This window comes from Engystomops pustulosus, chromosome 7, assembly GCF_040894005.1.
Source record: "Engystomops pustulosus chromosome 7, aEngPut4.maternal, whole genome shotgun sequence".
Lineage (NCBI taxonomy): Eukaryota > Metazoa > Chordata > Amphibia > Anura > Leptodactylidae > Engystomops > Engystomops pustulosus.
Genome location: NC_092417.1, coordinates 1,162,522 through 1,180,946, shown reverse-complemented (window position 1 = coordinate 1,180,946; position 18,425 = coordinate 1,162,522). Strand labels below are relative to the sequence as shown.

General features: G+C 47.9%; 1 protein-coding gene across 2 annotated transcripts in view; it reads left to right on the top strand.

The window, feature by feature from the left end:
* Positions 1 to 514: 514 nt before the first annotated feature.
* The window catches only part of LOC140068635 (V-type proton ATPase catalytic subunit A-like), a 43,532-nt gene continuing 25,621 nt past the window's right edge, over positions 515 to 18,425 (top strand). The window contains exons 1-2 of one of the 2 annotated variants that reach the window (XM_072114018.1): positions 515 to 564; positions 17,087 to 17,172. In XM_072114018.1, the coding sequence (XP_071970119.1) occupies positions 17,091 to 17,172 (82 nt within the window). In that variant the 5' untranslated portion in view covers positions 515 to 564; positions 17,087 to 17,090. The remainder of the gene's footprint in view (positions 565 to 17,086; positions 17,173 to 18,425) is intronic. The other variant, XM_072114019.1, reaches the window with a different exon arrangement.

The following is an 18,425-nucleotide window of genomic DNA, read 5'->3' as shown; positions in this document are numbered from 1 at the left end:
TATTACCACAGGAGATCATGTAGTCACCATGTCTCCTCATGTATCTGCTCCATCACCTCATACACTGCAGACATGGCCGATATATCATATATAGAGGAATTATTACCACAGGAGATCATGTAGTCACCATGTCTCCTCATGTATCTGCCCCAGTCACCTCATACACTGCAGACATGGCTGATATATCATATATAGAGGAATTATTACCTCAGGAGATTGTGCTGCCCCAGATAATGGCAGTATTTGTTTGTGTGATATACCTTGGGGGGGTCACTTACTTTGTGTCATCACTGTACATATGTCGGGAGGGGTCGGGCACCAGGTACGTGATGTACACAAACACTACTGTTTACTGTCAACGCTCCAGCTTTGTCTTCACCTTCACGGGTTACAGGGTGAGGCGGACAAGACTGGTCTGTGCCATCACAGTCTACAACTACCCCACCACATACCCACCCCCAAACCTGCCCTACACTCACCCCACCAACCCACCCTACACCCACCATATAAAGATGGGTCCACATGCGTCACAGCCTGACACACCGACACAAGAGGAACACACAGGTGAGAACAACTACCATTGTTATATATATGTACGCAGCACAGGACTACTACTCCTATTCTGTATATATGTACACAGCACAGGACTACTACTCCTATCCTGTATATATGGACACAGCACAGTACTACTACTCCTATCCTGTATATATGTACACAGCACAGGACTACTACTCCTATCCTGTATATATGTACAAAGCACAGTACTACTACTCCTATCCTGTATATATGGGCACAGCACAGTACTACTACTCCTATCCTGTATATATGGGCACAGCACAGTACTACTACTCCTATCCTGTATATATGAGCACAGCACAGTACTACTACTCCTATCCTGTATATATAAGCACAGCACAGTACTACTACTCCTATTCTGTATATATGGGCACAGCACAGTACTACTACTCCTATCCTGTATATATGGGCACAGCACAGTACTACTACTCCTATCCTGTATATATAAGCACAGCACAGTACTACTACTCCTATCCTGTATATATGGACACAGCACAGTACTACTACTCCTATCCTGTATATATGAGCACAGCACAGTACTACTACTCCTATCCTGTATATATGTACAAAGCACAGTACTACTACTCCTATCCTGTATATATGGGCACAGCACAGTACTACTACTCCTATCCTGTATATATGTACAAAGCACAGTACTACTACTCCTATCCTGTATATTTGGGCACAGCACAGTACTACTACTCCTATCCTGTATATATGGGCACAGTACTACTACTCCTATCCTGTATACATGGGCACAGTACTACTACTCCTATCCTGTATATATGGGCACAGCACAGTACTACTACTCCTATCCTGTATATATGGACACAGCACAGTACTACTACTCCTATCCTGTATATATGTACAAAGCACAGTACTACTACTCCTATCCTGTATATATGGGCACAGCACAGTACTACTACTCCTATCCTGTATATATGGGCACAGCACAGTACTACTACTCCTATCCTGTATATATGTTCACAGTACTATTACTCCTATCCTGTGTATATGGGCACAGTACTACTACTCCTATCCTGTATACATGGGCACAGTACTACTACTCCTATCCTGTATATATGGGCACAGCACAGTACTACTACTCCTATCCTGTATATATGGACACAGCACAGTACTACTACTCCTATCCTGTATATATGTACAAAGCACAGTACTACTACTCCTATCCTGTATATATGGGCACAGCACAGTACTACTACTCCTATCCTGTATATATGTACACAGCACAATACTACTACTCCTATGCTGTATATATGAGCACAGCACAGTACTACTACTCCTATGCTGTATATATGAGCACAGCACAGTACTACTACTCCTATCCTGTATATATGGGCACAGCACAGTACTACTACTCCTATCCTGTATATATGGGCACAGCACAGTACTACTACTCCTATCCTGTATATATGGACACAGCACAGTACTACTACTCCTATCCTGTATATATGGGCACAGCACAGTACTACTACTCCTATCCTGTATATATGGGCACAGCACAGTACTACTACTCCTATCCTGTATATATGGGCACAGCACAGTACTACTAGTCCTATCCTGTATATATGAGCACAGCACAGTACTACTACTCCTATCCTGTATATATGGGCACAGCACAGTACTACTACTCCTATCCTGTATATATGGGCACAGCACAGTACTACTACTCCTATCCTGTATATATGGACACAGCACAGTACTACTACTCTTATACTGTATATATGGGCACAGCACAGCACTTCTACTCCTATCCTGTATATATGGACACAGCACAGTACTACTACTCCTATCCTGTATATATGTACACAGCACAGTACTACTACTCCTCTCCTGTATATATGGACACAGTACAGTACTACTACTCCTATCCTGTATATATGAGCACAGCACAGTACTACTACTCCTATCCTGTATATATGTGCACAGCACAGTACCACTACTCCTATCCTGTATATATGGGCACAGCACAGTACTACTACTCCTATCCTGTATATATGAGCACAGCACAGTACTACTACTCCTATCCTGTATGTATGTACAAAGCACAGTACTACTACTCCTATACTGTATATATGGACACAGCACAGTACTACTACTCCTATCCTGTATATATGGGAACAGCACAGTACTACTACTCCTATCCTGTATATATGGGCACAGCACAGTACTACTACTCCTATCCTGTATATATGGACACAGCACAGTACTACTACTCCTATCCTGTATATATGGGCACAGCACAGTACTACTACTCCTATCCTGTATATATGTACAAAGCACAGTACTACTACTCCTATCCTGTATATTTGGGCACAGCACAGTACTGCTACTCCTATCCTGTATATATGGGCACAGCACAGTACTGCTACTCCTATCCTGTATATATGGACACAGCACAGTACTACTACTCCTATCCTGTATATATGGGCAGAGCGCAGTACTTCAACTCCTATCCTGTATATATGGGCAAAACACAGTACTACTACTCCTATCCTGTATATATGGGCACAGCACAGTACTACTACTCCTATCCTGTATATATGGGCACAGCACAGTACTACTACTCCTCCCCTCATCCTCATAGACTGTAAGCTCTTGTGTCACCCCTCATCCTCATAGACTGTAAGCTCTTGTGCCCCCCTCATCCTCATAGACTGTAAGCTCTTGTGTCCTCCCCTCATCCTCATAGACTGTAAGCTCTTGTGTCCTCCCCTTATCCTCAGACTGTAAGCTCTTCTGTCACCTCCTCATCCTCATAGACTGTAAGCTCTTGTGTCCCCCCCTCATCCTCATAGACTGTAAGCTCTTGTGTCACCTCCTCATCCTCATAGACTGTAAGCTTTTGTGTCACCCCCTCATCCTCATAGACTGTAAGCTCTTGTGTCAGCCCCTCATCCTCATAGACTGTAAGCTCTGGTGTCAACCCCTCATCCTCATAGACTGTAAGCTCTTGTTTCCCCCCTCATCCTCATAGACTGTAAGTTCTTGTGTCAGCCCCTCATCCTCATAGACTGTAAGCTCTTGTGTCAGCCCCTCATCCTCATAGACTGTAAGCTCTGCTGTCAGCCCCTCATCCTCATAGACTGTAAGCTCTGGTGTCAGCCCCTCATCCTCATAGACTGTAAGCTCTTGTGTCCTCCCCTCATCCTCATAGACTGTAAGCTCTTGTGTCACCCCCTCATCCTCATAGACTGTAAGCTCTTGTGTCCTCCCCTCATCCTCATAGACTGTAAGCTCTTGTTTCACCCCTCATCCTCATAGACTGTAAGCTATTTTTTCACCCCTCATCCTCATAGACTGTAAGCTCTTGTGTCACCCCCTCATCCTCAGCCGGCGTTCCAGAGGTCACATATGAAAGGAGTTGTAGGACGGGAAGGGGAGATAGTCAGGGGATGCACTGGATACTGAGGAGGTTAGCAGGGTTCCTATGAGGGGTAGAAAGTTTGGAATTGAAAGAAGGAGGGCCAAGGTTTGGAGAGATATCACCTGCTGCTAGGAGCAGGAGAAGATGAGTAAGTGATTTATGAGAAAGTAGAACCAGATGGAGGATGGGGGCTAGATAAAGTATGGAGAACGTGAGAGGAGGACAGTGGTGGAGGAAGGATGGAAGAACAGATGTGGATGGAGGATGGGAGCTAGATAAAGTAAGGAGAATGTGAGAGGAGGACAGTGGTGACGGAAGGATGGAAGAACAGATGTGGAGGAGGATGGAGGCTAGATAAAGTATGGAGAACGTGAGAGGAGGACAGTGGTGGAGGAACGATGGAAGAACAGATGTGGATGGAGGATGGGGGCTAGATAAAGTATGGAGAACGTGAGAGGAGGACAGTGGTGGAGGAAGGATGGAAGAACAGATGTGGATGGAGGATGGGAGCTAGATAAAGTATGGAGAATGTGAGAGGAGGACAGTGGTGGAGGAAGGATGGAAGAACAGATGTGGATGGAGGATGGGGGCTAGATAAAGTATGGAGAACGTGAGAGGAGGACAGTGGTGGAGGAAGGATGGAAGAACAGATGTGGATGGAGGATGGGAGCTAGATAAAGTAAGGAGAATGTGAGAGGAGGACAGTGGTGACGGAAGGATGGAAGAACAGATGTGGAGGAGGATGGAGGCTAGATAAAGTATGGAGAACGTGAGAGGAGGACAGTGGTGGAGGAACGATGGAAGAACAGATGTGGATGGAGGATGGGGGCTAGATAAAGTATGGAGAACGTGAGAGGAGGACAGTGGTGGAGGAAGGATGGAAGAACAGATGTGGATGGAGGATGGGAGCTAGATAAAGTATGGAGAATGTGAGAGGAGGACAGTGGTGACGGAAGGATGGAAGAACAGATGTGGAGGAGGATGGAGGCTAGATAAAGTATGGAGAACGTGAGAGGAGGACAGTGGTGGAGGAACGATGGAAGAACAGATGTGGATGGAGGATGGGGGCTAGATAAAGTATGGAGAACGTGAGAGGAGGACAGTGGTGGAGGAAGGATGGAAGAACAGATGTGGATGGAGGATGGGGGCTAGATAAGGTATGGAGAACGTGAGAGGAGGACAGTGGTGGAGGAAGGATGGAAGAACAGATGTGGATGGAGGATGGGGGCTAGATAAAGTATGGAGAACGTGAGAGGAGGACAGTGGTGGAGGAAGGATGGAAGAACAGATGTGGATGGAGGATGGGGGCTAGATAAGGTATGGAGAACGTGAGAGGAGGACAGTGGTGGAGGAAGGATGGAAGAACAGATGTGGATGGAGGATGGGGGCTAGATAAAGTATGGAGAACGTGAGAGGAGGACAGTGGTGGAGGAAGGATGGAAGAACAGATGTGGATGGAGGATGGGGGCTAGATAAAGTATACAGAACGTAAGAGGAGGACAGTGGTGACGGAAGGATGGAAGAACAGATGTGGATGGAGGATGGAGGCTAGATAAAGTATGGAGAACGTGAGAGGAGGACAGTGGTGGAGGAAGGATGGAAGAACAGATGTGGATGGAGGATGGGGCTAGATAAAGTATGGAGAACGTGAGAGGAGGACAGTGGTGGAGGAAGGATGGAAGAACAGATGTGGATGGAGGATGGAGGCTAGATAAAGTATACAGAACGTGAGAGGAGGACAGTGCTGAAGGAAGGATGGAAGAACAGATGTGGATGGAGGATGGGGGCTAGATAAAGTATGGAGAACGTGAGAGGAGGACAGTGGTGGAGGAAGGATGGAAGAACAGATGTGGATGGAGGATGGGGGCTAGATAAAGTATAGAGAACGTGAGAGGAGGACAGTGGTGGAGGAAGGATGGAAGAACAGATGTGGAGGAGGATGGAGGCTAGATAAAGTATGGAGAACGTGAGAGGAGGACAGTGGTGAAGGAAGGATGGAAGAATAGATGTGGATGGAGGATGGGGGCTAGATAAAGTATGGAGAACGTGAGAGGAGGACAGTGGTGAAGGAAGGATGGAAGAACAGATGTGGATGGAGGATGGAGGCTAGATAAAGTATGGAGAACGTGAGAGGAGGACAGTGGTGGAGGAAGGATGGAAGAACAGATGTGGATGGAGGATGGGGCTAGATAAAGTATGGAGAACGTGAGAGGAGGACAGTGGTGGAGGAAAAATGGAAGAACAGATGTGGATGGAGGATGGGGCTAGATAAAGTATGGAGAACGTGAGAGGAGGACAGTGGTGGAGGAAGGATGGAAGAACAGATGTGGATGGAAGATGGGGCTAGATAAAGTATGGAGAACGTGAGAGGAGGACAGTGGTGGAGGAAGGATGGAAGAACAGATGTGGATGGAGGATGGAGGCTAGATAAAGTATACAGAACGTGAGAGGAGGACAGTGCTGAAGGAAGGATGGAAGAACAGATGTGGATGGAGGATGGGGGCTAGATAAAGTATAGAGAACGTGAGAGGAGTACAGTGGTGGAGGAAGGATGGAAGAACAGATGTGGAGGAGGATGGAGGCTAGATAAAGTATGGAGAACGTGAGAGGAGGACAGTGGTGAAGGAAGGATGGAAGAACAGATGTGGATGGAGGATGGGGGCTAGATAAAGTATGGAGAACGTGAGAGGAGGACAGTGGTGAAGGAAGGATGGAAGAACAGATGTGTATGGAGGATGGGGGCTAGATAAAGTATGGAGAATGTGAGAGGAGGACAGTGGTGGAGGAAGGATGGAAGAACAGATGTGGATGGAGGATGGGGGCTAGATAAAGTATGGAGAACGTGAGAGGAGGACAGTGGTGGAGGAAGGATGGAAGAACAGATGTGGATGGAGGCTGGAGGCTAGATAAAGTATACAGAACATGAGAGGAGGACAGTGGTAGAGGAAGGATGGAAGAACAGATGTGGATGGAGGATGGGGGCTAGATAAAGTATACAGAACGTGAGAGGAGGACAGTGGTGGAGGAAGGATGGAAGAACAGATGTTGATGGAGGATGGAGGCTAGATAAAGTATAGAGAACGTGAGAGGAGGACAGTGGTGGAGGAAGGATGGAAGAACAGATGTGGATGGAGGATGGGGGCTAGATAAAGTATGGAGAACGTGAGAGGAGGGCAGTGGTGGAGGAAGGATGGAAGAACAGATGTGGATGGAGGATGGAGGCTAGATAAAGTATAGAGAACGTGAGAGGAGGACAGTGGTGGAGGAAGGATGGAAGAACAGATGTGGATGGAGGATGGGGGCTAGATAAAGTATGGAGAACGTGAGAGGAGGACAGTGTTGAAGGAAGGATGGAAGAACAGATGTGGATGGAGGATGGGGGCTAGATAAAGTATGGAGAACGTGAGAGGAGGACAGTGGTGGAGGAAGGATGGAAGAACAGATGTGGATGGAGGATGGGGGCTAGATAAAGTATGGAGAACGTGAGAGGAGGACAGTGGTGGAGGAAGGATGGAAGAACAGATGTGGATGGAGGATGGGGCTAGATAAAGTATGGAGAACGTGAGAGGAGGACAGTGGTGGGGGAAGGATGGAAGAACAGATGTTGATGGAGGATGGAGGCTAGATAAAGTATGGAGAACGTGAGAGGAAGACAGTGGTGACGGAAGGATGGAAGAACAGATGTGGATGGAGGATGGGGGCTAGATAAAGTATAGAGAACGTGAGAGGAGGACAGTGGTGGAGGAAGGATGGAAGAACAGATGTGGATGGAGGATGGGGGATAGATAAAGTATACAGAATGTGAGAGGAAGACAATGGTGACGGAAGGATGGAAGAACAGATGTGGAGGAGGATGGGCGCTAGATAAAGTATGGAGAACGTGAGAGGAAGACAGTGGTGAAGGAAGGATGGAAGAACAGATGTGGATGGAGGATGAGGCTAGATAAAGTATGGAGAATGTGAGAGGAGGACAGTGGTGACGGAAGGATGGAAGAACAGATGTGGATGGAGGATGAGGCTAGATAAAGTATAGAGAACGTGAGAGGAAGACAGTGGTGAAGGAAGGATGGAAGAACAGATGTGGATGGAGGATGAGGCTAGATAAAGTATGGAGAACGTGAGAGGAGGACAGTGGTGAAGGAAGGATGGAAGAACAGATGTGGATGGAGGATGAGGCTAGATAAAGTATGGAGAACGTGAGAGGAGGACAGTGGTGGAGGAAGGATGGAAGAACAGATGTGGATGGAGGATGGAGGCTAGATAAAGTATACAGAATGTGAGAGGAGGACAGTGGTGGAAGAAGGATGGAAGAACAGATGTGGATGGAGGATGGAGGCTAGATAAAGTATACAGAATGTGAGAGGAGGACAGTGCTGAAGGAAGGATGGAAGAACAGATGTGGAGGAGGATGGGGCTAGATAAAGTATGGAGAACGTGAGAGGAGAACAGTTGTGGGGGAAGGATGGAAGAACAGATGTTGATGGAGGATGGAGGCTAGATAAAGTATAGAGAACGTGAGAGGAAGACAGTGGTGGGGGAAGGATGGAAGAACAGATGTGGATGGAGGATGAGGCTAGATAAAGTATGGAGAACGTGAGAGGAGGACAGTGGTGGAGGAAGGATGCAAGAACAGATGTGGATGGAGGATGGGGCTAGATAAAGTATGGAGAACGTGAGAGGAGGACAGTGGTGGAGATTGGATGGAAGAACAGATGTGGTTGAAGGATGGGGGCTAGATAAAGTATAGAGAACGTGAGAGGAGGACAGTGGTGGAGGAAGGATGGAAGAACAGATGTGGATGGAGGATGGGGCTAGATAAAGTATGGAGAACGTGAGAGGAGGACAGTGGTGGAGATTGGATGGAAGAACAGATGTGGATGGAGGATGGGGGCTAGATAAAGTATGGAGAACGTGGGTGGAGGAAGGATGGAAGAACAGATGTGGATGGAGGATGGGGGCTAGATAAAGTATGGAGAACGTGAGAGGAGGACAGTGGTGGAGGAAGGATGGAAGAACAGATGTGGTTGAAGGATGGGGGCTAGATAAAGTATATAGAACGTGAGAGGAGGACAGTGGTGGAGGAAGGATGGAAGAACAGATGTGGATGGAGGATGGGGGCTAGATAAATTATAGAGATCATGAGAGGAGGACAGTGGTGAAGGAAGAATGGAAGAACAGATGTGGATGGAGGATGGGGCTAGATAAAGTATGGAGAACATGAGAGGAGGACAGTGGTGGAGGAAGGATGGAAAAACAGATGTGGATGGAGGATGGGGGCTAGATAAAGTATGGAGAACGTGGGTGGAGGAAGGATGGAAGAACAGATGTGGATGGAGGATGGGGGCTAGATAAAGTATGGAGAACGTGAGAGGAGGACAGTGGTGGAGGAAGGATGGAAGAACAGATGTGGTTGAAGGATGGGGGCTAGATAAAGTATAGAGAACGTGAGAGGAGGACAGTGGTGGAGGAAGGATGGAAGAACAGATGTGGATGGAGGATGGGGGCTAGATAAAGTATAGAGATCATGAGAGGAGGACAGTGGTGAAGGAAGAATGGAAGAACAGATGTGGATGGAGGATGGGGCTAGATAAAGTATGGAGAACATGAGAGGAGGACAGTGGTGGAGGAAGGATGGAAAAACAGATGTGGATGGAGGATGGGGGCTAGATAAAGTATAGAGAACGTGAGAGGAGGACAGTGGTGGAGGAAGGATGGAAGAACAGATGTGGATGGAGGATGGAGGCTAGATAAAGTATGGAGAACGTGAGAGGAGGACAGTGGTGACGGAAGGGTGGAAGAACAGATGTGGATGGAGGATGAGGCTAGATAAAGTATAGAGAACGTGAGAGGAAGACAGTGGTGACGGAAGGATGGAAGAACAGATGTGGATGGAGGATGAGGCTAGATAAAGTATGGAGAACGTGAGAGGAGGACAGTGGTGGAGGAAGGATGGAAGAACAGATGTGGATGGAGGATGGGGGCTAGATAAAGTATGGAGAACGTGAGAGGAGGACAGTGGTGGAGGAAGGATGGAAGAACAGATGTGGATGGAGGATGGGGGCTAGATAAAGTATGGAGAACGTGAGAGGAGGACAGTGCTGGAGGAAGGATGGAAGAACAGATGTGGATGGAGGATGGGGCTAGATAAAGTATGGAGAACGTGAGAGGAGGACAGTGGTGGAGGAAGGATGGAAGAACAGATGTGGATGGAGGATGGGGCTAGATAAAGTATGGAGAACGTGAGAGGAGGACAGTGGTGACGGAAGGATGGAAGAACAGATGTGGATGGAGGATGGAAGCTAGATAAAGTATAGAGAACGTGAGAGGAGGACAGTGGTGGAGGAAGGATGGAAGAACAGATGTGGATGGAGGATGGGGGCTAGATAAAGTATGGAGAATGTGAGAGGAGGACAGTGGTGGAGGAAGGATGGAAGAACAGATGTGGATGGAGGATGGGGGCTAGATAAAGAATGGAGAACGTGAGAGGAGGACAGTGGTGGAGGAAGGATGGAAGAACAGATGTGGATGGAGGATGGGGGCTAGATAAAGTATGGAGAACGTGAGAGGAGGACAGTGGTGGAGGAAGGATGGAAGAACAGATGTGGATGGAGGATGGGGGCTAGATAAAGTATGGAGAACGTGAGAGGAGGACAGTGGTGGAGGAAGGATGGAAGAACAGATGTGGATGGAGGATGGGGGCTAGATAAAGTATAGAGAACGTAAGAGGAGGACAGTGGTGGAGGAAGGATGGAAGAACAGATGTGGATGGAGGATGGGGGCTAGATAAAGTATAGAGAACGTGAAAGGAGGACAGTGGTGGAGGAAGGATGGAAGAACAGATGTGGATGGATGATGGGGGCTAGATAAAGTATGGAGAACGTGAGAGGAGGACAGTGGTGGAGGAAGGATGGAAGAACAGATGTGGATGGAGGATGGGGGCTAGATAAAGTATGGAGAACGTGAGAGGAGGACAGTGGTGGAGGAAGGATGGAAGAACAGATGTGGATGGAGGATGGGGGCTAGATAAAGTATAGAGAACGTGAGAGGAGGACAGTGGTGGAGGAAGGATGGAAGAACAGATGTGGATGGAGGATGGAGGCTAGATAAAGTATGGAGAACGTGAGAGGAGGACAGTGGTGGAGGAAGGATGGAAGAACAGATGTGGATGGAGGATGGGGGCTAGATAAAGTATGGAGAACGTGAGAGGAGGACAGTGGTGATGGAAGAACAGATGTGGATGGAGGATGGAAGCTAGATAAAGTATAGAGAACGTTAAAGGAGGACAGTGGTGGAGGAAGGATGGAAGAACAGATGTGGATGGAGGATGGGAGCTAGATAAAGTATGGAGAACGTGAGAGGAGGACAGTGGTGATGGAAGAACAGATGTGGATGGAGGATGGAAGCTAGATAAAGTATAGAGAACGTGAGAGGAGGACAGTGGTGGAGGAAGGATGGAAGAACAGATGTGGATGGAGGATGGGGGCTAGATAAAGTATGGAGAATGTGAGAGGAGGACAGTGGTGGAGGAAGGATGGAAGAACAGATGTGGATGGAGGATGGGGGCTAGATAAAGTATGGAGAACGTGAGAGGAGGACAGTGGTGGAGGAAGGATGGAAGAACAGATGTGGATGGAGGATGGGGGCTAGATAAAGTATGGAGAATGTGAGAGGAGGACAGTGGTGGAGGAACGATGGAAGAACAGATGTGGATGGAGGATGGGGGCTAGATAAAGTATAGAGAACATGAGAGGAGGACAGAGCTGAAGGAAGGATGGAAGAACAGATGTGGATGGAGGATGGAGGCTAGATAAAGTATGGAGAATGTGAGAGGAGGACAGTGGTGGAGGAAGGATGGAAGAACAGATGTGGATGGAGGCTAGATAAAGTATGGAGAACGTGAGAGGAGGACAGTGGTGGAGGAAGGATGGAAGAACAGATGTGGATGGAGGATGGGGGCTAGATAAAGTATGGAGAACGTGAGAGGAGGACAGTGTTGAAGGAAGGATGGAAGAACAGATGTGGATGGAGGATGGGGGCTAGATAAAGTATGGAGAACGTGAGAGGAGGACAGTGGTGGAGGAAGGATGGAAGAACAGATGTGGATGGAGGATGGGGGCTAGATAAAGTATGGAGAACGTGAGAGGAGGACAGTGGTGGAGGAAGGATGGAAGAACAGATGTGGATGGAGGATGGGGGCTAGATAAAGTATGGAGAACGTGAGAGGAGGACAGTGGTGAAGGAAGGATGGAAGAACAGATGTGGATGGAGGATGGGGGCTAGATAAAGTATGGAGAACGTGAGAGGAGGACAGTGGTGGAGGAAGGATGGAAGAACAGATGTGGATGGAGGATGGGGCTAGATAAAGTATGGAGAACGTGAGAGGAGGACAGTGGTGAAGGAAGGATGGAAGAACAGATGTGGATGGAGGATGGGGGCTAGATAAAGTATGGAGAACGTGAGAGGAGGACAGTGGTGAAGGAAGGATGGAAGAACAGATGTGGATGGAGGATGGAGGCTAGATAAAGTATGGAGAACGTGAGAGGAGGACAGTGGTGAAGGAAGGATGGAAGAACAGATGTGGATGGAGGATGAGGCTATATACAGTATGGAGAATGTGAGAGGAGGACAGTGGTGGAGGAAGGATGCAAGAACAGATGTGGATGGAGGATGGAGGCTAGATAAAGTATAGAGAACGTGAGAGGAGGACAGTGGTGGAGGAAGGATGGAAGAACAGATGTGGATGGAGGATGGGGGCTAGATAAAGTATAGAGAACGTGAGAGGAGGACAGTGGTGGAGGAAGGATGGAAGAACAGATGTGGATGGAGGATGGGGGCTAGATAAAGTATGGAGAATGTGAGAGGAGGACAGTGGTGGAGGAAGGATGGAAGAACAGATGTGGATGGAGGATGGGGGCTAGATAAAGTATGGAGAATGTGAGAGGAGAACAGTGGTGGAGGAACGATGGAAGAACAGATGTGGATGGAGGATGGAGGCTAGATAAAGTATGGAGAACGTGAGAGGAGGACAGTGGTGGAGGAAGGATGGAAGAACAGATGTGGATGGAGGATGGGGGCTAGATAAAGTATGGAGAACGTGAGAGGAGGACAGTGGTGGAGGAAGAATGGAAGAACAGATGTGGATGGAGGATGGGGGCTAGATAAAGTATGGAGAACGTGAGAGGAGGACAGTGCTGAAGGAAGGATGGAAGAACAGATGTGGATGGAGGATGGAGGCTAGATAAAGTATGGAGAATGTGAGAGGAGGACAGTGGTGGAGGAAGGATGGAAGAACAGATGTGGATGGAGGATGAGGCTATATACAGTATGGAGAATGTGAGAGGAGGACAGTGGTGGAGGAAGGATGGAAGAACAGATGTGGAGGAGGATGGAGGCTAGATAAAGTATGGAGAACGTGAGAGGAGGACAGTGGTGAAGGAAGGATGGAAGAACAGATGTGGATGGAGGATGGGGGCTAGATAAAGTATGGAGAACGTGAGAGGAGGACAGTGGTGGAGGAAGGATGGCAGAACAGATGTGGATGGAGGATGGGGGCTAGATAAAGTATAGAGAACGTGAGAGGAGGACAGTGGTGGAGGAAGGATGGAAGAACAGATGTGGATGGAGGATGGGGGCTAGATAAAGTATGGAGAACGTGAGAGGAGGACAGTGGTGGAGGAAGGATGGAAGAACAGATGTGGATGGAGGATGGGGGCTAGATAAAGTATGGAGAACGTGAGAGGAGGACAGTGGTGGAGGAAGGATGGAAGAACAGATGTGGATGGAGTATGGAGGCTAGATAAAGTATGGAGAACGTGAGAGGAGGACAGTGGTGGAGGAAGGATGGAAGAACAGATGTGGATGGAGGATGGGGGCTAGATAAAGTATGGAGAACGTGAGAGGAGGACAGTGGTGGAGGAAGGATGGAAGAACAGATGTGGATGGAGGATGGGGGCTAGATAAAGTATGGAGAACGTGAGAGGAGGACAGTGCTGAAGGAAGGATGGAAGAACAGATGTGGATGGAGGATGGAGGCTAGATAAAGTATGGAGAATGTGAGAGGAGGACAGTGGTGGAGGAAGGATGGAAGAACAGATGTGGATGGAGGATGGGGGCTAGATAAAGTATGGAGAACGTGAGAGGAGGACAGTGGTGGAGGAAGGATGGCAGAACAGATGTGGATGGAGGATGGGGGCTAGATAAGGTATGGAGAACGTGAGAGGAGGACAGTGGTGGAGGAAGGATGGAAGAACAGATGTGGATGGAGGATGGGGGCTAGATAAAGTATGGAGAACGTGAGAGGAGGACAGTGGTGGAGGAAGGATGGAAGAACAGATGTGGATGGAGGATGGGGGCTAGATAAAGTATAGAGAACGTGAGAGGAGGACAGTGGTGGAGGAAGGATGGAAGATCAGATGTGGATGGAGGATGGGGGCTAGATAAAGTATACAGAACGTGAGAGGAGGACAGTGCTGAAGGAAGGATGGAAGAACAGATGTGGAGGAGGATGGGGGCTAGATAAAGTATACAGAACGTGAGAGGAGGACAGTGGTGGAGGAAGGATGGAAGAACAGATGTGGATGGAGGATGGGGGCTAGATAAAGTATGGAGAACGTGAGAGGAGGACAGTGGTGGAGGAACGATGGAAGAACAGATGTGGATGGAGGATGGGGGCTAGATAAAGTATGGAGAACGTGAGAGGAGGACAGTGGTGGAGGAAGGATGGAAGAACAGATGTGGATGGAGGATGGGGGCTAGATAAAGTATGGAGAACGTGAGAGGAGGACAGTGGTGGAGGAAGGATGGAAGAACAGATGTGGATGGAGGATGAGGCTAGATAAAGTATGGAGAACGTGAGAGGAGGACAGTGGTGGGGGAAGGATGGAAGAACAGATGTGGATGGAGGATGAGGCTAGATAAAGTATGGAGAATGTGAGAGGAGGACAGTGGTGGAGGAAGGATGGAAGAACAGATGTGGATGGAGGATGGGGGCTAGATAAAGTATGGAGAACGTGAGAGGAGGACAGTGGTGGGGGAAGGATGGAAGAACAGATGTGGATGGAGGATGAGGCTAGATAAAGTATACAGAGCGTGAGAGGAGGACAGTGGTGGAGGAAGGATGGAAGAACAGATGTGGATGGAGGATGGGGCTAGATAAAGTATGGAGAACGTGAGAGGAGGACAGTGGTGGAGGAAGGATGGAAGAACAGATGTGGATGGAGGATGGGGGCTAGATAAAGTATGGAGAACGTGAGAGGAGGACAGTGGTGGAGGAAGGATGGAAGAACAGATGTGGATGGAGGATGGGGGCTAGATAAAGTATGGAGAACGTGAGAGGAGGACAGTGGTGGAGGAAGGATGGAAGAACAGATGTGGATGGAGGATGGGGGCTAGATAAAGTATGGAGAACGTGAGAGGAGGACAGTGGTGGAGGAAGGATGGAAGAACAGATGTGGATGGAGGACACTGATGGGAGAGATGAACTAAAGGTAACATTAGATAGCTGGTGGGTGGTGGAGGGGCCTCAGGCCGCAGAGAGCTCAGGTTCACCCCTGGGTGAGTGCTAGCTCTTGTGGATTGTCTCCAGTAGTAGAGGGGGAAGGGCTGTCTGACCTCACACAAAACAATCACCTGCTGGGCCGGTTCTACAGTATTTACAGTCAGCACTGCAGATCCGTCACAGTGTGTCACCATAAGGTCATGCGAAGGACTGACACCACACACCGGCATCAAGTCATCACTGCACCTATATATCTCTATATACATCACTATATACATCACTATATACATCACTTCACATTTACAGCTCTATGTACATCACCTCAACTATACATCTCTATATACATTACCACACCTATACATCTCTATATACATCTCTATATACATTACCACACCTATACATCACTATATACATCTCTATATACATTACTATATACATTACCACACCTATACATCTCGATATACATTACCACACCTATACATCTCGATATACATTACCACACCTATACATCTCTATATACATCTCTATATACATTACCACACCTATACATCACTATATACATCTCTATATACATTACTATATACATTACCACACCTATACATCTCTATATACATTACCACTCCTATACATCTCTATATACATTACCACACCTATACATCACTATATACATTACCACACCTATACATCTCTATATACATCTCTATATACATTACCACACCTATACATCACTATATACATCTCTATATACATTACTATATACATTACCACACCTATACATCTCGATATACATTACCACACCTATACATCTCTATATACATTACCACACCTATACATCTCTATATACATTACCACACCTATACATCACTATATACATCACTTCACATTTACAGCTCTATGTACATCACCTCAACTATACATCTCTATATACATTACCACACCTATACATCTCTATATACATCTCTATATACATTACCACACCTATACATCACTATATACATCTCTATATACATTACTATATACATTACCACACCTATACATCTCGATATACATTACCACACCTATACATCTCTATATACATTACCACACCTATACATCTCTATATACATCTCTATATACATTACCACACCTATACATCACTATATACATCTCTATATACATTACTATATACATTACCACACCTATACATCTCGATATACATTACCACACCTATACATCTCTATATACATTACCACACCTATACATCTCTATATACATTACCACACCTATACATCTCTATATACATCTCTATATACATTACCACACCTATACATCACTATATACATCTCTATATACATTACTATATACATTACCACACCTATACATCTCGATATACATTACCACACCTATACATCTCTATATACATTACCACACCTATACATCTCTATATACATTACCACACATATACATCTCTATATACATTACCACTCCTATACATCTCTACATACATTACTACACATTTTAGTATGTTCCTTATAGAAATATATTTAACCTCATATAACACTACACATATCAGTATGCACAGCTCTGTGTAACATATGTCCAGGATATTAGATGTTCTCACTCATCATCTCCCCTTCCACCTCCAGCAGGATGGACTTCTCCAAGCTTCCGCGGCTCAGTGATATGGAGCAGGAGAGCATGCTGGGATTTGTCCATGGGGTCTCTGGACCAGGTACAAGATGAAGATTGTGACGTCTCTCAACCCTCTGTCCTCCCTCCAGACTCCGCTGCCCTCCTCCTCCTCCAGACTCCTCTGTCCTCCTCCTCCTCCAGACTCCTCTGTCCTCCTCCTCCATCCAGACTCCTCTGTCCTCCTCCTCCCTCCAGACTCCTCTGTCCTCCTCCAGACCCCACTATCCCTCCTCCTCCAGACTCCTCTGTCCTCCTCCTCCAGACTCCTCTGTCCTCCTCCTCCTCCAGACTCCTCTGTCCTCCTCCTCCTCCAGACTCCTCTGTCCTCCTCCTCCCTCCAGACTCCTCTGTCCTCCTCCTCCAGACTCCTCTGTCCTCCTCCTCCTCCAGACTCCTCTGTCCTCCTCCTCCCTCCAGACTCCTCTGTCCTCCTCCTCCCTCCAGACTCCTCTGTCCTCCTCCAGACCCCACTATCCCTCCTCCTCCAGACTCCTCTGTCCTCCTCCTCCTCCAGACTCCTCTGTCCTCCTCCTCCCTCCAGACTCCTCTGTCCTCCTCCTCCCTCCAGACTCCTCTGTCCTCCTCCTCCCTCCAGACTCCTCTGTCCTCCTCCTCTTTCCAGACTCCTCTGTCCTCCTCCTCCAGACTCCTCTGTCCTCCTCCTCCTCCAGACTCCTCTGTCCTCCTCCTCCCTCCAGACTCCTCTGTCCTCCTCCAGACCCCACTATCCCTCCTCCTCCAGACTCCTCTGTCCTCCTCCTCCTCCAGACTCCTCTGTCCTCCTCCTCCCTCCAGACTCCTCTGTCCTCCTCCTCCCTCCAGACTCCTCTGTCCTCCTCCTCCCTCCAGACTCCTCTGTCCTCCTCCTCCAGACCCCTCTGTCCTCCTCCTCCAGACCCCTCTGTCCTCCCTCTAGACTCCTATGTCCTCTCTCTGGACTCCAATGTTCTCATGCTACAGACTCCTCTATCCTCCTCCTCCCTCCAGACTCCTCTGTCCTCCTCCTCCCTCCAGACTCCTCTGTCCTCCTCCTCCCTCCAGTCTCCTCTGTCCTCCTCCTCCCTCCAGACTCCTCTGTCCTCCTCCTCCTCCAGACTCCTCTGTCCTCCTCCTCCTCCAGACTCCTCTGTCCTCCTCCTCCCTCCAGACTCCGCTGTCCTCCTCCTCCTCCAGACTCCTCTGTCCTCCTCCTCCCTCCAGACTCCTCTGTCCTCCTCCTCCTCCAGACTCCTCTGTCCTCCTCCTCCTCCAGACTCCTCTGTCCTCCTCCAGACCCCACTATCCCTCCTCCTC